Source organism: Aquarana catesbeiana, linkage group LG02, assembly GCF_042186555.1.
Source record: "Aquarana catesbeiana isolate 2022-GZ linkage group LG02, ASM4218655v1, whole genome shotgun sequence".
In the NCBI taxonomy this organism is placed as follows: Eukaryota; Metazoa; Chordata; class Amphibia; order Anura; family Ranidae; genus Aquarana; species Aquarana catesbeiana.
This window is the reverse complement of record NC_133325.1, coordinates 530,269,316-530,291,418: the sequence shown is the minus strand read 5'-3', so window position 1 is coordinate 530,291,418 and position 22,103 is coordinate 530,269,316. Positions and strand designations below refer to the sequence as shown.

At 44.5% G+C, this 22,103-nt stretch overlaps 2 protein-coding genes across 8 annotated transcripts in view; one reads left to right on the top strand and one right to left on the bottom strand.

The window, feature by feature from the left end:
- Positions 1-22,103, top strand: part of ZC3H11A (zinc finger CCCH-type containing 11A) — a 754,301-nt gene that overhangs the window by 606,261 nt on the left and 125,937 nt on the right. The gene's annotated exons all lie outside the window — the stretch shown is intronic.
- Positions 5,789-8,202, bottom strand: LOC141128516 (uncharacterized). Its single transcript, XM_073615853.1, has 3 exons — positions 8,030-8,202; positions 7,781-7,934; positions 5,789-7,695 (listed from the first exon to the last, which is right to left on the bottom strand). Exons 1-3 carry the CDS (start codon positions 8,065-8,067, stop codon positions 7,090-7,092), a joined length of 798 nt encoding a protein of 265 aa, XP_073471954.1. The 5' UTR covers positions 8,068-8,202; the 3' UTR covers positions 5,789-7,089.

The following is a 22,103-nucleotide window of genomic DNA, read 5'->3' as shown; positions in this document are numbered from 1 at the left end:
TTTTAAGGATCTTGTAAGTGATATAAGTTTTGCCGGTAGAAGTGTCAGTTAAAGGGTTTAATGGTACATTAAAGTCTCCTCCGAGAATAAGACACCCTGTACTGAAATCTCGGAGTTTGTCATGAATGCGTTTACAGAACGTTGCATGTGCTGTGTTAGGAAAATAAACATTAGCTAAAGTCATGGGGGTGCCTGAACAATTTCCCTTAAGGAATAGGAACCTGCCTTCCGGGTCCACCATTTTATCTGTGACTTCGAAGGAAGCGTCTCTACTAATAAGTATAGAAACTCCCCTAGATTTGGCCGAGCTGTTTGTAGCATGGTAGGATTGTGTGAAGAAGGAATCTGTCATTTTGGGGACCTTATCGGTCTGGAAATGAGTTTCCTGTAAAAAAACAAACTTGGGCCTACCTTTTTTGAGTTCTCTTAGTAGGTTGGAGCGTTTTTCAGGAATGTTTAGACCATTCATATTATGGGAGATCACTGTGGGAGAGTGTCCCAGAGATGAGTACGTCATCTTGTGGATTCAGGGAGAGCCGCCGGCACAAGATCTGGAAACAAAGCTTAATGACTGTTAGTGTTTTCGCTATAGATTGTGAATAGTCAATACACTCTTCTGATCTTAGGTAATTAGAAAAATAGATGAGAAGTAAATAATATTAAAGGGAGAAATTAAAGGGGGAAATGGGAAGGGTAAGAGGGAAATCAAAAACCAAGGTAAAGGGGGGAAGATAGGGGATGTGGTCAAAGAGGAGGGGTGAGAGTGAGAATAAGAAAGAGTTGAAAAGAGGAGTGAGATATACTGTCTTCTCCCTGGAACCAAAATGGACCAAGGAAGTACTTTAAATTAGTGCTATCCAGTAGGAGAATCCCCCCCACTAGAGAGCACTTGTTGGGAGCAGTGGATGACTGCCCGGCTATTTAGAGATGCAAATTTAACTGTAACAGTAAAACAACACTAAATATTAGAGCTGAAACCGGTAGCAGCCTGTATATGTAAGCTATGGCTGTGTTGGTCACCTAGTGCCAAAAAGAAAAAAAAAAGAAAAAAGAAAGGGAGAAAAAAGAAGGAGAGAAAACCTTTCCCTCCCCTCCCTTCCCCCTCCCCTTGAGGAAGGAAACTGTGTTCTCTATTCGTGTGCGGTTAGACCCGAACAGAGAAATTAACTTTAATTTTAATAATAAAAATACAAAATAACATTATTAACCTCGTTTTGTGGAGAGGAACAACCTGTTATGTGAAGGTTATGGGGTCTCCTTTAAATGGAGCTTGTCTCCCATCCCTTCCACGTTTAAACGTATAAGGAGAGGATTTCCTTGATATTGTTGGTACTACTGGCTCTGCCTCGGTTTTAAATTCCGTGTCAGCCTTTATAAGCCTTATATGGGTTTGTCAGAATATTTAACCCTAACAACTTAGAACTACCCATTCCTATCAACATCTTTCAAACTGAGCAACTTTTTGGATCTTCCTTTATAAAGGAGCTTGTCTTATGTCAAACTCGTAAGTCTTTGTGAAGACCGCTCTGTGATGATTAGTCTTGATCTTCCTTGAGTGGGTCTATGAGGTATATCCATGGTTGAATTGGGTTTAGAGTGAGTGGTGTAACTTTCTCTTCTGAACCAATCTGTTATAAATCCAAGATGGAAAGGGATCCTCAAATGTCCTCCATTCCTCTGGAAGAATGTGGTCTGTTGTTCGGTGTACCTGCTTGGGAGCCTCCTGGGCGAGACGGTTTCATTTTCTTTGAATGTCTCTTGTCTGGAGAAGTAAGTGGTGATCTTGCTTGTGTGTTCTCCCGCGGAGGCAATAAGAACTCCTGGTACCATTCTGGTAATTCTATGAGATCTATTTGCAGTGCGTGGCAGAAATCTGGTAGATCTTCAGGGGATCTAAGGGTATGTTGTCTCCCATTGTGATTCACCAGAAGTGCAAATGGGAAGCGCCATGTGTAGCGAATGTCCTTTTCTCTAAGTTTGTCGAGGAGAGGTCGCAAAGCTCTGCGATTTTTTAAAGTTATCTGGGAGAGGTCATGGAAGAGCATAATAGTCTCGCCATTAAAGATGATTTGATCGTTTCTGCGTGCTCTGCGCATTATATCCTCTTTTAGAGGGAAGCTTTGCAAGCAGCAAATAATATCACGGGGTGGCATTGTATCAGGGCCTCTTGCTCTGAGAGCTCTGTGGGCTCTTACAAATTCTATTGCTGTGTCCTCGGGCCTATCTAATAGGCTATTAAAGACTCTTTGCAGAGCTGGGAGGATTTGTTCAGCTTCCACCGATTCGGGGATCCCCCTCACCCTTATATTATTCCTCCTCCCTCTGTTATCCAAATCCTCTAAATGCTTGTTTATCTCGATGAGATGTTGGGCTTGTGTGGAGGTAACTTTCTCTAAACGGTGGATTGCCATGCCTCTGCCTGCAGCTTCCGCCGCGGCCATCTTGTCTGTTAATATAATCATGCTGGATTTTAAGTCAGTGATAGCCGCAGAGAAAGTGGCTTTAATGTCGGCTGCAAAGCCTGACATGCCAGCGTATGTAAGCGGCAGATCAGGGTGGGGAGTGTTCCTACCAGTGCCATCCGCCGTGGATTGCGAGTCCTCGCTGAAATCCTCCTCCGCATGTGGCGTCGCCATCTTAGATCCCGGCCTGCTGGTCCGTTCCGCCGAGAGATTTCTGAGTAAATCAGATATATTCCTTCCTTTGTAAGCCGCCGCTGAACGGCGAGATCTGGTGCGAGGTGTTCCCAGATTCCTTCTGCTCATTATGAGGTGCTGTCGGCACTAGGAGACGGGCTCAGGCTGCTAAACCACCGGAGCTCCTGTACTAAGCGTCCATCTCTGCTGCGCGCCAAGCCACGCCCCTATTGTCCCTTGTTAACCAAAATTTGGAGATCCTTAGAATCCTTGCATCATCTGAAAGTTCCATGGTTTGGACGAATAAACATACAGAAAATTGATATTTTACCTAAATTATTATATTTTTTCAGAACATATAAGATCTGCCATAGCAGGGTATTACGGAGACGTTCTAAAGTTGTTGTGACCCATAGTGTGACAAAACAATGGCTTGTCTCAAGATACAGGCAAATGCTGCTTATTCCTGTCTAGCCGAAGAGCTGCCACCTTGGGAGTATCGAAAGCGGGTTTGCAGCGATCCTCAATTTAGCTGGGTACTACATGGCGTATTCTGTTTAAAGATCGCAAAGACGATGCTTGACATCAGTTTATTGAGCTTGTAGCTTTTGCACCTAAATGGATAAGTCTGGAAAAAATAAGACCTTAGACCCATTAATTTCCACTTTACCTTACTTCTGGGCCAGTGCGAGAAGAGTATCCTGATCCATGTAATGTAAGAATTTCAGAATAAGGCCCCTTTCACACGGGCACCGTCAGTTTAGCCACGTTAAAAACGTATCAGTTCTTATCCGTTGCTTCATCCGTCTTCATCCGTCATCCGTTCCGTTAATCTCCGTTTTCATCCGTCTTCCGTTCCGTTAACATCCGTTTTCATCCGTTAATGTACACGTTTACATCCGTTTTTTCATCCGTTTTTGTATCCGTTTTCATCCGTTTACAGTAGTTTCTGTGCCTAAGGAAATTACCCAGAAAGCATTGCTCCTCCCATGCTGCATTGCAGTTTTCAGTGAGTGACTTGTCCTTGCTGTGTCCTTCCTTTGTCCTTACCCTTGTGTGTGCTATCTGCATTGTGCAATGGATTCCAACCATTTTTGGGACAGCGTGACATTGTTTTTAGTTTTTGCCTATATGAGGAGAATGGAGAGCAAGAAAAAGCAGATTGTGTCTAGGAGACGTCGATTTTGGACCCACCCCATGCTAATGAAGCGGCCTTCCGAAGGTTTTGTGGCTTTGCACTACGCTCATCTCCGACAGCATTCCACTAAGTTTTTCAACTTCACCAGGATGTCTGTAGCCACATTCGACTACTTACTGGAGCAGCTGCACCCACGGCTGCAGCGGAGACATACCAACATGAGAAGATGTGTATCTGCAGATGAACGTCTCATAGTCACTTTGAGGTAAGAAGTCATTCATTTATCAACCCCTGGTTTCAGGGGCGTAACTAGAAATAGCAGGGCCCCATAGCAAAATGTTGTATGGCCCCCCCCCCACAGCTGCCCTAGTGTCAATGCAACGTGACCAGTGCCACATACAGCGTGACCTGTGCCCCATAAAGCGTGACCTGTGCCCAATACAGCCTGGTCTGCCTGTGCCCCATACAGCCCCATCTATGCAGAGGAAGAGGCAAGCCACCCGGATCAGCAGAGAGTGGGATTGCCCGCTGTAATAGCTTTCATTTGAATTTCCTGTCTTCCCGGGGCTCATCGTCACATAGCCCCACCTCTTGGCCCGACGCCTTTGATGACGTCACATGTCCCGCATTGGATCGGCGTTCTGTCTATCAAAGGCACCGGGCCAAAAGGTGGAGCTATGTGACATGAGCCCCGGGAACACTGGAAGTTCTAATGAAAGCTCTTACATCAGGCAATTCAGCTCTCTGCTAATACGGACAGCTCGCCTCTTCCTTTCCTCTCTCTTCCCCTGGCTGGGAGACTGTGCCGGCGGTACTCTTATCCTCACTGGGCCCCACTTGGCTGCGGGCCCCATAGCGCCCGCATGGGTCGCTATGGTGGTAGTTACGCCCCTGCCTGGTTTACTGTGTGTGTGTATATACAGTATGTATAGATAATAAATATTGTATCCATTTATGTGCCAGTAGAATGTTACTTAAAAAGCTAAAAAGATGTTTTATTTATTTTTCTAGGTTTCTTGCAACTGGCCAGTCCTATACCTCTTTAAACCATTATTTTTTACTGGGCATTTCAACTATTTCGGAGATAGTGCATGATACTTGCCTAGCCATATGGGAAGAGCTGTGTCCAGCAGTGATGCCATTACCAGATGTAAACATGTGGCGAAGAATAGCCGAAGGATTTTGGAATCGAGCAAACTTTCCAAATTGTATCGGAGCTCTTGATGGAAAGCATATCCGTATCCAAAAGCCTCCACGTTCCGGGTCTAGATTTCATAACTATAAGAAATATTTTTCATTGGTCCTTATGGCTATCTGTGATAGTAATTATAAATTTATAGCTGTGGACATTGGGGCATATGGCAGCAGTTCCGATTCCAGAGTGTTCCGTGAGTCTGTAATGGGTCGAAGACTGCGAGAAGGGCGATTTAACATACCATTTGATCAGCCTCTGCCTGGAACTGAAGGACCAGACCTACCTTTCATGCTTGTTGCAGATGAGGCGTTTGCACTTTCGCAATATCTTCTTAGGCCGTATGCCAGAAGTAATCTGGACGGCAAGAAGAGGATCTTTAATTATCGGCTGAGCCGCACAAGACGCCTCATTGAATGTACATTTGGCATATTGTCCAGTAAATGGCGCGTTTTCCAAACACCCTTGCAACTCAGTCTTGTGAATGCTGAGTTGGTAATTAAGGCCTGCTGCATTCTGCATAATATTGTTCGGGAAAAGGAGGGAATCCACATTGAGGAAGACGAAGAGTTCCACCTGCCCTCCGTACAGTACAGCAGAGTACGTGCAGGGAGATCCTACATTGCCATGCGTGAACAATTTGCTGACTACTTTTTATCTCCATCAGGAGAAGTTCCATGGCAGTACCAATATATGCAGTGAAAAAGTAAATTTCTTAATTAATAATTTTGGTTATTTCATTGTGTTTTGATAGCATAAAAAGACACAAAAGCACATGATATGTTCAAAACAGTTTTCGTTTTATTATTCTGCATAACCCGTTTAAAATAAAGGTTTTTTCACTTAACTGTTTTTTGATTTATCAAAGTATGAACAAAAGCATAAAATATGCAAAATATTAGAAATTTAACAGAAAAACCAGGTTACAAATCCTGATAAAAAGAGGTGGGGGATGGGGAATAGGAAGTGGAATGTTGGGAAGAACCAGAGCTATCAGTGCCCACCACTGCCACCTATCAGTGCCACCCGAACTGGGCAGAAAGAGGGGAAAGTGCCCTGTATTGAAGTGGTAGGGTCCATGACCTCTTTACATTTGTTTCTATCTGTCTGTAGCTTATACAGTACTTACACTGACATGTGCCTAATATCAGTAGAGGCACAGTCAATATTTACTATGTGCCGGTGTCTTGCCGAGAAAGTTCCCCCGGCGGATAATGACCCCCCTGTACTGTGCAGGCGCAGCGCTTGCGCAGTACGAACGACTAGGAGCCGCCGGAAATAGCCGAAGCTGAAAAACTTCAATCAGCTGTACACGGCGCCTGCGCCCTGGGTCCAGGTTCAAGCCCCACCATCCAAGTGGACCTAGAGGGAGAATAAAAAAGTGCTGAGCGAAGCGAGCCCGCGAGGGGCCCCCTTACAGGAGCCGTGTACAGCTGATTTCTATTCTATTTGGCTTCGGCTATTTCCGCCGGCTCCTACTGCGCAAGCGCTGCGCCTGCACAGTAGAGGGGGGTCCTTATCCGCCGAGGGGAACTTTCTCGGCAGAACACCAGTACCCAACCCCTTTATCCTTATTAGGAGTACACTACCCACCCCTACTATCTGTGAGAAGATATTTAAGGGTTGATTTATAAAGAATTCATAGAGCCATCCGATCAGTAAAAGTGCAAGTTCGAATGGGGCAAAACTGAATGTAAACAGGTTATATCCTATGTTAATTGTTTTACAGTAATATACCACATTTGATCACTAAATGGGGCTAAGTACTATAGGAAATGACTATGATACTTAGCCCCATCTAATGGTTAAATGCAGTATTTTCCATTTGAAAATACTGGGATATAACCTCTTTATATCTTTTTTTGCCTCCTTCACACAGAACAAAAAGAGATGCACTTTCACTTGTCATATAGCTATACAAATTCTTAATAAATCAACCCCTTCATGTTGGAAGGAATTTTTCCTACAAGTTTTACAAGTCATGCCATACAGTATTGGGGACATGCAGGGCAGGGACAATGCTTTTGTTTTACTGAGCTTTGTTTTTTGATTTATCAAAGTATGAACAAAAGCATAAAATATGCAAAATATTAGAAATTTTGTAGTTTAACAGAAAAACCAGGTTACAAATCCTGATAAAAAGAGGTGGGGGATGGGGAATAGGAAGTGGAATGTTGGGAAGAAGAACCAGAGCTGGTTTGGCTATTAGCTTGAGAAGCATCAGCAGAATTTGCGCTAGTGTTTACACTCTGAGGATATGTTCCCTGTGAGGAATGAGCAGGAGAGGAAGCATAAGGCCTCTGTGTATTGTGCATTGAGCTGTATGCACGCACAGGGGTCTGTGGATAGGGCGGTAGATATGGCTGGGCAGGAAGACATGGGGACTCATAAGAATATTGACGGTATGACCTCTGAGGGGGTTCATAATGGCTAATAGTAGGCAATGGCATTCCTGACTCGGCAGCTCTAATACATCCCCCCACATAATTAAAAATACCCATATGTATCTCCATCTGCCTCTCTGCTGGTGCTTTTAGAAGTGTATGATAAATTGTCCTCAGGAAGGACGCATTTGAGTTATTTGGATCACAGAATGGATCTTTACTCTCCTGTCTTTTAAAGGAGGTCATCTCATCCATGAAGGACTTCATGGCTTTCTCCATCTCTGGATTTTCTGGCTTTTTTCCACGACGGGAGGATCGTGATGTTGTTGGCCTGTCATGACTAACCTGTAGAGAATAATATGCCGATTGAGAAATGCAACGATGCCTTGGTGTATATCAGATAAAGTATAGTAATCAATAGTATGCTTACATGTACGGATCTTTGAGAAGAACTTGGACGTGTTGTCTCATCCACAGACTGGGACTCTCCTTCTCCCTCTTGTGTGGCTTGCTCAACTCCCTGCACTGCTTCTGTCTCAGTATTATCAGTGTTCTCCTCACACTCTGATACGTTTGATGATGTACTACAATAAAAAGGAGGAACATTTGGTCACAAAACCTTAATATATGGAGACCTATTGTTATCACTTTCTAGATTGAACATCCAAACGTCACTTACGGTCTAACATCCATGACTTTCCTTAGGAAGGACAGCATTTCAAAGTAGATAGATTTTTTCTTTGTGGTTGCTCCAGAACCGCTTGCACAGTCTGCCTCATCATGCAAATCTCTGCGAAAACGATCTCTCAGAGAACGCCACCTTCTGTTAATTTCAAATCCTGTAAACACACATTGAGAAAGAATTTGAGTAAAAATTTTGACATTAGATTATGGAAACATGTGATTAATGTACTGTTCATTCTCTTGCTGCAGCAGAGCCAAACCATGTGGCAAAATGCTTTGTATGTATTGTTATTTAACGTTTGTAGTAATGCATGTGAATCTTTGTATCAACCATGCCCTCTCTGCTGAACATTTCATTTATGTTTGTTATAGTGTTTGCAACATTTTTATACTAGAGGCATAGAATACTTAAATAAAGTTTGCTAAGATGCTAAACATAACCCTGACACCATTCAAAAATGTACAACCAAGCCATAATGATTATATAAAAACACTGACAAAAGAGCAAGCTGCACACTTACCACGTTGTTCACGCTGTTTGGGAGTCATGGTGGACCAATTTGGTGTCACAAGCTTAGAGATCTCATCCCATAGCTGCTGTATTTTTACTCTGTCACTGTGGTCCCGACAGGTTGAGTCCCACAAGCCTGGCCTTTCGTGCACCAGGTTTATAAGCTCCTCATGTGAGACATCTCTTGCCATGTTTCTCCTTGGGCATGTACTGGGGATGTACTTCCTATTGTCCAACTACTGCCTGGGTCATAGGTTGAGTTCACAGATAAACAAAAAAAAAATTATTTCTTCAAAACGGATCTTAACTGATCGGACGTTGACGGACATTGTCAGTTTACGTCAGTTAATATCCGTTTTGACAGATCTGGACGTAGCTTTGTACGTTAAAAAAAACGGATAAAAACGGAAGCGGAGGTTAACTGATGGCAACGGATGTTCATCCGTTTGCCCATAGGAATGCATTGCCGTCCGTCGACGGATGGGAGAAAAACGGATAGACGGTCCGTCCATGTGAAAGGGGCCTAAAAGGCCTGGAGAAATCCCTTGGTGGGAGGGGCCTGGCAGGTATCCTATGTACCCGCTCCACTGCGAAAAATGGCATGAACTTATTGTGATCAGAAGTGTCAGCAAGCCAATTTTCAATGAACTCTATAGGATTCTTGTCCTCCATACATTCTGGGAGACTTAGTGATCTGACTTTTTTTCGGCGATTTTTTTTGTCATCAATGCGGTTAGCTTGATGTGCAGATTGAAGCTCCATTTTTCATTTCTCGTTTTGTTGGAGCCAGGTCATTCTCTATAGAGCTACTGTAACTCGGCCTTCTGAAGCAGCTGTGTATTCCCTCACTTTCTGCATGTCATGCCCGATAAAAGTTACTGCCTCCTTAAGTTGCTGGAATTGAGATAGAAGGGTAAATAGGGTAGTGCTGCCGTTTTGCCCAGCCAAAAAAACATCCTTAAGTGTGAATTCTGATCCTGGTGTGGTAAGCACTTGTGGCGTTTAAGCAGCCCAGTCCCCCTCCTCTTCTCTATCCACCTGCTCCCATACCCCTGGCTCTATCTCCTCTGTTACCTCAGTATTCGCGACAACTTCTTATACAGATGAAGGGCTATCTTGTGCATGGGCAGGCAAAACAGGATCGTCCTCCGCTTCCCTCGCTGGCATGCCTATGAAGCGCTCTAGCTTGGCTGCAGCTTTTTTCCCCCTATCCTTCTGAGACCACATAAGGAGCGAGCCGGTGCCATCTCCATCCTCCTTTTTAATCATTTTGGGCATCGCCAGCAGCCAAAAAAGTGAAACTGATCGCCAGGTCGGAATCTCCGGGTCACTAGGGATCATCAGTAAGAGCTGATCGCCTCTCTAGCAAGTCTCCTTAGCTGAATGTAAGAAGGGTATTGGCGGGAGCTGTGAGTTCAGCGTCCACTGACAGCTTTGCATGGCATGCATATATCATAAAGACCATTGTATGATACCCGGTGCCTTCTGTGCATCCCCAACCAAGGGGGCGCAACAAACAGAGCGGGAAAAAGGGAAAATAAAAACATAACATAAAACAAAAGCAAGTAACTCTCTTTAGTCTCGCTGTTAATACTAATTAATTTAGTTAATTATTAGGAGTGTACATTTACTAGTAGGTATCCTCCACCGAGTCTTTTTCTCTGCCTTTTAGTTCCCAGGAGTCCCCACACTAAAGTTGCTATCCTAATGGCAATCTATGTAGTACCAGTCGTGGTGGTGCCACTTCTGGTGAGGCCAGCCAACATTGCCATATACTGTAGAATTTAGTTGGTGATTTCCTATGTTGGTATGTATTTTTTCCCTAATAAGGGTGGTATTAACCTGCTGGATCCATTGTTTTATTTTAGGTGCAGTTGCCGAGAGCCACAGACGGGCAATCAGTTTTCTAGCTATATAAAGGAGTCTTGAGTGCGATGCACACCAATGGGGTGTACAGGTCCTCATTTAGGCTCCCCAATAGGCACATCAGCGGGTCTGTTTCCAACTGCACCTGAAAAATATTATTGATTTTGGCTACAATGGAGCTCCAGTACCTCACCAATTTAGGACATCTCCAGAGCATATGGATAAGGTCACCAGGTTAGGCTTGACACTTCGGACAGATAGGGGTGTCCCTTCTACCCCATTTGTGCAACTGCACCGGTGTGCGATATACACAATGCAATATGAACAGATGGGATAGCCTCTGTGCTGCAGATACTGATACCATTGGACCCACCTCTAAAATCTGTGCCCATTGCTCTCCATCTATAGGGCCGATATCTCTCTCCCATTTCTCCCTGCATGGTAAAAGGTCAGGGACCTGTATATGTGATAATAGCTGGATATAAATTTTTGAGATAGCCCCTTTCTTCTCAGGTTCAATGAATATAGAATTCAAAAACTCTGAATCATCCAATTTCAAATTAGAGTGTTTACTCTGGAATCTCATAGCATGTTGTAGTTGAACATATTGAAAGTGGTGGCCCTTGAGCACAGGGAGTTCTACTAATAATTGAGAGTATGGTTTCAATCTAGAGTCGGCTACAATCTGATTTAGTTTGATGTAATCTCCCGGGTCACCACTACACCCAGATATTTGAAGGAGGTAACCACCTGTATATGTGAGAGATCTTCTGGTAAAGGGGTCAACAAAGGGTCCAATGGTAGAAGAGCCGATTTATGCCAGACAGTTGTCCAAAATGATCAATCAATGCCATTACTGCCCTTAAAGAATCCCCGGTATCTCCCAAGTACAGCAGCGTATCATCTGTGTGCAGTGAGATTTTTTTCCCTCGAATTGTCCGCGCCGGAAGCCTACGATGTTAGGAGAGGCCCTTACCATAGCTGCAAGAGGCTCCAATGCAAGAGCGAACAGCAGGGGCGACAATGGGTACCCCTGCCGCGTGCCACAAAACAAAGGAAATGCCTCAGGGTATCGTTAATTCGTACTTTCGCTGTGGGGGCAGCGTACAGCAACTGCACCCAGGAGATAAATTTGTCCCCCAATCCAAAATGACACAACACCTCCCACAAATAATTCCACTCCATGCTGTCAAAAGCTTTGGCAGCGTCGAGGGAAAAGACAGCTCTAATATTGGAATTGTCGACTGGAATTTGAGTGTTAAGAAATAGTCTACGGATATTTAGTGCCGTAGATCGGGTGGGGATGAAACCAGGCTGGTCGACATGGACCAAGTCTGCCAATACGCCCGACAGTCTGGTGACCAATATCCCAGCCAGTAATTTCACATCTGTATTCAGAAGTGAGATGGGTCCGTAGGAGTCGGGTTGTAACAAATCCTTACTGGGCTTCGGAATGACTACTATAATAGCCTCATTCATGGAGGCGGGTAGACTGCCTACCTGAAGGGCATCATTCAGGGTTGTCAGTAGGGTGGGTAAAAGGATGTCACCATATTTCCCGTATGTTTCTGTGGGCAGACTGTCGGCTCCCGCTGACTTGTTATTTGCCATTTGTGCTACCACCAAAGTAAGTTCCTCCAAAGTTATTTGTTTATTAAGGGCAGCCAGGCCCTGTTGTGACAACAGAGGGAGAGAGCACTGATCCAAAAATTGGTCCAGCTCCTCCTTCGTGGTGTGTACCTTAGATGTGTATAGATCTTTGAAAAAATCTGAGAATACGCCAGGGACACGATTCTGATCAGTAATCGTATCTCCTGCCGCGTTCTGGATAGAATCAATGTGTGTAGTGTCCTGTTGGGCCCTAGCTATTACAGCAAGTAAATGACCTGTGTTTTCCCCTTGTTAAAGTATTTTTGATGAACAATAAAATGTTTATTTTCTGCAGCTGTGATGGAAACCTGTTGATACAGGACTTGTGCCTCCTGCCATTTACGTTCCGAATCAGGACTAGGGTCAGAGATATACCTTTCCTCCGCCTTGGCAGCCTCATTCATCACTAAGTTCTCCCATGCTTTGGTGTTAGTTTTGATACGGTAATCTGTGTGATAATCAACCCCCATAAGTGGGCCTTTAAAACGTCCCAAATCACTGCAGACCCTGCCGAACCTCGGTTAAAGTCTAAGAACTCCTTCAGAGCTTTGGGGGATGGGTCAGCCTCTGGTAAATTGTGAACCAAAAGGGTTTAACCTTCCATAATCTGCACCTGGGACTGGGGACGGTAGTGACCCTAGCACATAAGAGAGAGTGGTCCGAGATGTTATGTGGCGCATACCTCACCGTTGCCCATACAGATCAATTTGCGATAAACGTGTATGATGCTGAATAACAGGAATAGCATTGAGCCGTGGGATTTAAGTCCCTCCACACATCTCGTAGGCCAATCTCTACAAGGAATCTAGCAAAGGGGGTAGGGCCCCCTGGTGTGGAACTACCACAAGTTCCAGATTTAAATTTATCCATATTTTTATCCATTACGTTATTGTAGTCCCCCAACACCCAAACCGGGGTGTTAGGGTGAGGAGCTATAAATTGTGCTAAACACTTCAGGCCATCAAAGGAGAAGGGTGGAGGGACATATATGTTGGCAATAATACATGTCAGACCTGCCAGCTTGCATAGCAAGAAAATATACCTTCCCTGGTCATCAATTAGGGATTGCAGCAGTTGAAAGGAGACATGCCGTGAGATAAGGGTGCTAACTCCCCTGGAGTAGGCTGTATGGGTGGAGTGAAACTGAATGGGATAGCCACGGCTCCTAAGTGTAGATACAGAGACAGCCTGCAGGAGGGTTTCCTGCAAACACACCACAGAGGGCCTATGAGCTTTTATCGTGAAAAAAAGCCACTCTTTTCACTCCATCACCCAGCCCTCTTACGTTCCATGATACTAAAGTACATTCAGCAGACATCTATTAACCACTTGAGCCCCGGACCATTATGCTGCCTAAGGACCAGAGGTCTTTTTCCAATTTGGCACTGCGTCGCTTTAACTGCTAATTGCGCGGTCATGCAATGCTGTACCCAAACGAAATTTGCGTCCTTTTCTTCCCACAAATAGAGCTTTCTTTTGATGGTATTTGATCACCTCTGCGGTTTTTATTTTTTGCGCTATAAACGGAAAAAGACCGAAAATTTTGAAAAAAAATGATATTTTCTACTTTTTGTTATAAAAAAAATCCAATAAACTAAATTTTAGTCATACATTTAGGCCAAAATGTATTCGGCCACATGTCTTTGGTAAAAAAAATGTCAATAAGCGTATATTTATTGGTTTACGCAAAAGTTATAGCGTCTACAAACTAGGGTACATTTTCTGTAATTTACACAGCTTTTAGTTTATGACTGCCTATGTCATTTCTTGAGGTGCTAAAATGGCAGGGCAGTACAAAACCCCCCCAAGTGACCCCATTTTGGAAAGTAGACACCCCAAGGAAATTGCTGAGAGGCATGTTGAACCCATTGAATATTTATTTTTTTTGTCCCAAGTGATTGAATAATGACAAAAAAAAAAAAAATATTTACAAAAAGTTGTCACTAAATGATATATTGCTCACACAGGCCATGGGCCTATGTGGAATTGCACCCCAAAATACATTCAGCTGCTTCTCCTGAGTATGGGGATACCACATGTGTGGGACTTTTTGGGAGCCTAGCCGCGTACGGGGCCCCGAAAACCAAGCACCGCCTTCAGGATTTCTAAGGGTGTAAATTTTTGATTTTACTCCTCACTACCTATCACAGTTTCGGAGGCCATGGAATGCCCAGGTGGCACAAAACCCCCCAAAATGACCCCATTTTGGAAAGTAGACACCCCAAGCTATTTGCTGAGAGGCATATTGAGTCCATGGAATATTTTATATTTTGACACAAGTTGTGGGAAAGTGACACTTTTTTTTTTTTTTTTTTTTTGCATAAAGTTGTCACTAAATGATATATTGCTCACACAGGCCATGGGCATATGTGGAATTGCACCCCAAAATACATTTAGCTGCTTCTCCTGAGTATGGGAATACCACATATGTGGGACTTTTTGGGAGCCTAGCCGCGTACGGGACCCCGAAAACCAATCACCGCCTTCAGGATTTCTAAGGGTGAAAATTTTTGATTTCACTCTTCACTGCCTATCACAGTTTCGGAGGCCATGGAATGCCCAGGTGGCACAAAACCCCCCCAAATGACCCCATTTTGGAAAGTAGACACCCCAAGCTATTTGCTGAGAGGCATGGTGAGTATTTTGCAGCTCTCATTTGTTTTTGAAAATGAAGAAAGACAAGAAAAAACATTTTTTTTTTTCTTTTTTCAATTTTCAAAACTTTGTGACAAAAAGTGAGGTCTGCAAAATACTCACTATACCTCTCAGCAAATAGCTTGGGGTGTCTACTTTCCAAAATGGGGTCATTTGGGGGGGGTTTGTGCCACCTGGGCTTTCCATGGCCTCCGAAACTGTGATAGGCAGTGAAGAGTGAAATCAAAAATTCACGCCCTTAGAAAGCCTGAAGGCGGTGCTTGGTTTTCGGGGTCCCGTACGCGGCTAGGCTCCCAAAAAGTCTCACACATGTGGTATCCCCGTACTCAGGAGAAGCAGCAGAATGTATTTTGGGGTGTAATTTCACATATTCCCATGGCATGTTTGAGCAATATATCATTTAGTGACAACTTTGTGCAAAAAAAAAATGTGTCTCTTTCCCGCAACTTGTGTCGCAATATAAAATATTCCATGGACTCGACATGCCTCTCAGCAAATAGCTTGGGGTGTCTACTTTCCAAAATGGGGTCATTTGGGGGGGTTTTGAACTGTCCTGGCATTTTATGCACAACATTTAGAAGCTTATGTCACACATCACCCACTCTTCTAACCACTTGAAGACAAAGCCCTTTCTGACACTTATTGTTTACATGAAAAAGTTATTTTTTTTTTGCAAAAAAATTACTTTGAACCCCCAAACATTATATATTTTTTTAAAGCAAATGCCCTACAGATTAAAATGGTGGGTGTTTCATTTTTTTTTTTCACACAGTATTTGCGCAGCGATTTTTCAAACGCATTTTTTGGGGAAAAAACACACTTTTTTAAATTTTAATGCACTAAAACACACTATATTGCCCAAATGTTTGATGAAATAAAAAAGATGATCTTAGGCCGAGTACATGGATACCAAACATGACATGCTTTAAAATTGCGCACAAACGTGCAGTGGCAACAAAATAAATACATTTTTAAAAGCCTTTAAAAGCCTTTACAGGTTACCACTTTAGATCTACAGAGGAGGTCTACTGCAAAAATTACTGCCCTCGATCTGACCTTCGCGGTGATACCTCACATGCATGGTGCAATTGCTGTTTACGTTTGACGACAGACCGCCGATTGCGTTCGCCTTAGCGCGAGAGCAGGGGGCGACAGGGGTGCTTTTTTTTTTTTTTTTTTTTTTTTTCTTTATTATTTTTCTGCTTTTTTTATCTTATTTTTAAACTGTTCCTTTCATATTTTTTTTTTTAATCATTTTTATTGTTATCTCGGGGAATGTAAATATCCCCTATGATAGCAATAGGTAGTGACAGGTACTCTTTTTTGAAAAAATTGGGGTCTATTAGACCCTAGATCTCTCCTCTGCCCTCAAAGCATCTGACCACACCAAGATCGGTGTGATAAAATGCTTCCCCAATTTCCCAATGGCGCTATTTACATCCGGCGAAATCTAAGTCATAAAATGCTCGTAGCTTCCGGTTTCTTAGGCCATAGAGATGTTTGGAGCCACTCTGGTCTCTGATCAGCTCTATGGTCAGCTGGCTGAATCACCGGCTGCATTCTCAGGTTCCCTGTTGAGACAGGAGAGCCAGAGAAAAACACGGAAGACGGTGAGGGGGGGGGGCATTCCCTCCCACGGCTTGTAAAAGCAGTCTAGAGGCTAATTAGCCGCTAGGATTGCTTTTACATGAAAGCCGACCGCTGGCTGAAAAGAATGATACCAAGATGATACCTAAACCTGCAGGCTTCATTCTGGTATAACCACTCAAAGTCGTGAATGGCGTACCTGAAGACAAAAAAATGGTTAACAATAAAGCACAGTAAACGGTAAAGTATAAAAAATTGCATACCTGAAAAGCAAACATGATAAAACATAACAACAATAAAACATTGCAGAATAGAATACAGTAAAAAAGAGCAGAACAATAGAGAGAGAATAGAGAGAGAGAGAGATCAATAAATTGACAACTATTTTTTTTTATTTTATATATATATTTTTTTTTTGACACTTTTTTTGTAACTAACTTTTGTAACTGTAACCGGTTCCAGGTTCGGGTCTCTCAAAATGCGATGGCATCTTGGGAGACCCTGTGAAAGTGTGCCTAGTCTGTGCAATGCTGTACCCTACGCTAATACTCAACTAGTGAATGGTAGAGTTCAAAACATTCACCAATGCAAAGACCAGGATTGTCAGGACAGGAGGGACAATAATAGCGGGTGTCACGCCTATATCCGCGCTTCCTGCAGACACGACATCTTTTTTGGGGGGGTTCGTTGGGTAGGGGTACTCCGGGAGGACATAAAGAAAATGCCTCTCATGCAGCCGACTGCATTTGATTGGGGATGTGAATGGGGGAAGTACGGGCGCTGCAGAAGCGGTGGGTTCCCAATTAGGATTGGCGAATGCAGCAGGAAGGGCACTATGGGCACGACGGGCCTGTGTTTGTCTTCTTGGTGGCAGCGGGACACTACTTGTGCTTGCCACCTCACCAGCTTGAACTGCACTTATGGGACTGGCCACGTCACCAAGTGTTGCTGCAGTGCTGGTTTGACTACGACCAGGGTGTACTAGGGCGCTGGTGCTTGCCAGTTCACCAAAACGCTACCAAAAAAACTGTTAGCGATCGCAGGGATCAGGCCTGACTCTGCGAACGCTGCAGTTATGTGTTTAGTGTTTTGTAAGTGTCAGTGATCGATCGATACTGCACTTGGGTGGGCTGGGCTGGGCCGGGCGGAGGGGCAAAACACAGGTGCTAGCAGGTATCTGGGCTGATCCCGCTAACACTGCGTTTTTGGGAACCCTAAACTGCTGGGGACGCTAGTATAGATCTGATCGGATCAGATATTGATCCGTTCAGATACTATACCACTAAGGGAGGTGTATGCTGCGTGCGTGGGTGTTAGCGGTACTGGCGCTAACCTGACGCTGCCTGGGGCTGGTGCTTGCCAGTTCACCAAAACGCTACCAAAAAAACTGTTAGCGATCGCAGGGATCAGGCCTGACTCTGCGAACGCTGCAGTTATGCGTTTAGTGTTTTGTAAGGGACAGTGATCGATCGATACTGCACTTGGGTGGGCCGGGCGGAGGGGCAAAACGCAGGTGCTAGCAGGTATCTGGGCTGATCCCGCTAACACTGCGTTTTTGGGAACCCTAAACTGCTGGGGACGCTAGTATAGATCTGATCGGATCAGATATTGATCCGTACAGATACTATACCACTAAGGGAGGCGTATGCTGCGTGCGTGGGTGTTAGCGGTACTGGCGCTAATCTGACGCTGCCTGGGGCGACGCATATCACCGCCGGGCGATCAGGGGGCTAAACCTTTATTCGGTAATAAACGGCGGGTGCCCTGACACTATAAAAAATAAACGAACTAACCAGCGTCACCCGTAACAGTTATACGGTGATCAGTGGTGAAAGGGTTAACTAGGGGGCAATCAAGGGGTTAAAACATTTATTAGATAGTATATGGGGGTCCCTGACGCTATAAAACGCTGACGGCGAACCTAAATATTTACGTCCCTAACTAGCGTCACCAGTGACACTAATACAGCGATCAGAAAAATGATCGCTTAGCAACACTGGTGACAGGGGGTGATCAAGGGGTTAAAACTTGGTTAGGGGGGTATCCTAGACCTAAAGGGGGGTAATATTCACTGTCCCAACACTGTAACTGTCACAAACTGACACCAATGCAGTAATCAGAAAAAAAAAAAAAAAAACCTGCTGGTGTCAGTTTGTGACAGGGGGGGGGGGTGATTGGGGGGGGGGCGATCGGGGGGGGGATCGGGGTGTTTTGTATGCCTGGCATGTTCTACTGTGTGTGTAGTGTGTTGTGCACTTACATTGATGTCTTCTCCCCTCGGCGCTGGAACGGAATACCGAGCTGAGGGGAGATGACATCATTTCCTTTGCTGCTGTTTAGCATACAGCAGCAAAGGAATGTTCCCATTGGCCGGCGGCGATCGCGAGGGGGGGCCACGAACGGATGGCCTCCCCCTCATCTCGGATCGCCGGGGAACAGAACGGGACCGCCTCGGGCGGCGGGGGGGGTCCGATCGGACCCCCCACCCGCGGAAGGCAAATCACGTACATGTACGTGATTTTGCCTGCCCGTGCCGCTTTGCCGACGTAAATCGGCGTTAGGCGGTCCTTAAGTGGTTAATACATTGAGAGGCAGCTATCAGGAGTCTATACAGGTATATGGGCATGACAGAGTATCCTCCACACTCCCATATAGTGCAATAATTAAAAGTGCATTTCCATGTCAGATTCAGGGAAACATAAGGTGGGGTTAGCCTAAGCCATATTTCTCCATTGGGACCATAGGCAGACAAAAATGTAGAGATAACATATCCCCTGCAGCCAGCAGAGGTCAGGTTAGAGAGTATAACCATAGCTATAAGTAACCAAAAAACTTTCCAAAAAAAGAGAAAGTAAAAAAGGAAACAAAAAAGGATTTGGCTTCCTGAAAACAGAACAGGAGCTCAGTTCCATTGAACATGTCCACGCAGGACTGTTGCGGGGGTGGGGGCAACGTTTCAGTTCAACTGATTCAAAGGGACTTGCGATTGTCATCGATTGACTTATCATTGATGCAGTATGATGCAAACAATAGAACATTTAACTCTCCGCCTTACAGAAAGAATTAGGAAGATGGAGAGGTGTCCCCAGTTCTTCACCCAGGAGGAGTGTGGTCAGCAGGAACAAAAATAGTAGGTAGGACATCATCAGTACCTGGATACTGCCGCTTTCTGAAGGGTATGTTCCGTACGGTCCAGTCAGTGAGATGCATTTGCAGGATTATCAAAAAATTGTGTTTCACCGTTTACAGCAATTCTAAGTTTGGCTGGGTATAGCATAGCATATGCGGCATATTTTCGGAGGCGCTTTTTTACGTCAGTGAACTTAGCCCTCCTGCGTTGCAGTTCCGCAGAGAAATCTGGGTAAAACGATATGCGGGCGTTCTCAATTTTCATAAGGTTCCCTTTGGTTCTAGCTTCAAACAGAGCAGCGTCCCGGTCCTTGTAGTTCAACATCTTGAACAAGAACGGTCTAGGCGGTTCTCCAGGTTTGGTTGGCCTGGGTGGGAGTCTGTGAGCCCTCTCCACCGAAAACATGGGGGAGAAGGCATCCTTGCCAAACATGTCGATCAGCCAGTTCTCAATAAATGCCACAGGGTTCTTTCCCTCTGCCTTTTCAGGTATGCCCACTGCGCAGGACGTTGTGGCTTCTTTGCTTGTTCTCCATGTCCTCTAAACAGGTTGCATGGCCGGTGATTACCGACTACACGTGGCGTATTTCCCTCTACAAAGGTGCTACATCATCTTCCACATTGCTCACTCTTGTCCTCCAGGGCCACAGTGCGATCCCGCAACTTCTGCATGTCCTGTCTGACTAGGTTCACCTCCAATTTAACCTTTAATCTCTGTGGTCAGGGTAGTGATAGACATGTTACAGGAGGTAACTGCTGCAAAGATATCTCTGAGGGTTGGTTCGGGGGCAGGGTCCTCCTGGCCTGGAATAGCTGTGCTATTACAATCAGGGTCTGGTGTACTCACTGTGTCCCATGTGGAGGAGTTTGCAGCGTCCTCCGGCCAGGCATGCCCCTGTAGTGCAGGGTCGGTGTCTTGCTCCGCAGGGCCCAGGGGGGAAAGGCGGTCTGGAAGTGGTGCCTTTCCCCAGAGTGCCACTGAACATCCTCATGGCTGCTTCTTTAGCTGAGCGCTGTGACCGGGCGCCATTTTGGCCTCCATGCACTGCTGCCTGCCAGGAATCTTTGCCCGTCTTGCGGGACATGTCTGTGTGTCGGATCTCGGCCAAAATAGCACCGCTGAGTTGGGGACCGTGTGGAGACCTCTCTGGTGCTGGTTAGGTACAAATCAGGTGTATCAGGGTGTCCGGAACAGGGTAAATGAGCGGAGTTTCGGTGGAGCTCTCACACCACGCTGCCTACTCCATCAGCCGCAAGCCACGCCCCCCCGCTATCTTTTTAGGTTGCTGTGTTTCAGTTCTCTCCTGATTCTATCTATAAATCCAGCTGCTTCGTAAAGCGATAGCAAACAATGTGGGATCATGGTAACTAAATTCCTTAACAAAAGCTTTCACCATTGCTTCATTTTCTGTCCTCTACTCCCATGATCATTTTGTATGCCTTAGAAATAGTTATGCTAAAGTCAAATGGATCATCACTGACTGTGGTTCGTAATGAGTCAGGAGTTTCTGGAGAAGGTAATTCTTCTCTGGTTGTGAGGTTTATCTGTCAGATTAAATCTGTCTGTGTATGACTTAAAACCATCTGCATTATGGAATGCATCAGCCTTTGTATCCTACACTGCAGAGAAGAAGGCAGTAAGTGCAGTAATAAAACACTTTAATGACAAGGAAGGGTTAAAAACACATGAAAACACGTGAAAAATGGGCATATCAATGAATCCATAACGTCCAGTGGGATGCCTCCTGGGAGTAAAGACTGCTGCAGGTGGAAGTTCCAGCCGACTAGCGGTGGGAAACACTGTCTCTCTGATCCAATATGGAGGGCCGTGCTGTCAGGCCCAGATGAAATCCAGGCATCCGGAAGTGACGTCAAAGTGGGCGGGACATGTTGCGGAGCATGCCCAGTCGCTCCTTCAAAGCCCTTTTGATTTTTGGGAGGCATTACGTTGGACGTTATATGCCTGTTTTTCACTTCAATCTTGTAAGTGTTTTTAAGAACCAGTCATGTACTGTTTGTTAAAGTCTCTTTGTTATCCAGAGCGCCCTATTCTCCACACTATTTGAACTATATCCTACACTGAGATACTGTATCTTTCAAAACTTTCATAAATGATCATGATTTACATTTTAATTTTTTAAGCTCAATCTAATAATTTCTTTCAAAATTCAGATTTTTCAAAACCCTTTTCTGTTACCACAGGAGTATCTGGAATATAAGCTTGTGCTGCATCTGATTTTTTTCCCACCTTCCTTTGAAGGCACAACCGTATTAGCTACTTGCACAATATAGCATTATTTTGAATTTTTGACAAATGATTTTTCTGAGATTCAGTTTTCTGCACAAGATGTTCAATGTAATTACAATAAATCTCACTGGACAATCTGCATCATTCTTTTGACAGAATTACCTCTGCTCATTTCCAAACTTAGTTTGATTAAAATTAAAAATCTTACTAACTTAACTTCACCACATTTTTAAGCTTTTTCTTTAGCTTATTTATAGACTTAACTATTTCTATATTGGCCTGAAAACACCTCACACATAGCTCCCCATAATGCAGCTTCAGAAGCATGGTTAGATAAACCTTACATTTAAGTTTGCTCCCGCTAGCTAATGAATTATACTTTTACTCGCGAATTTCAAAGATTTTTCCTTATCAGCTGGCCGA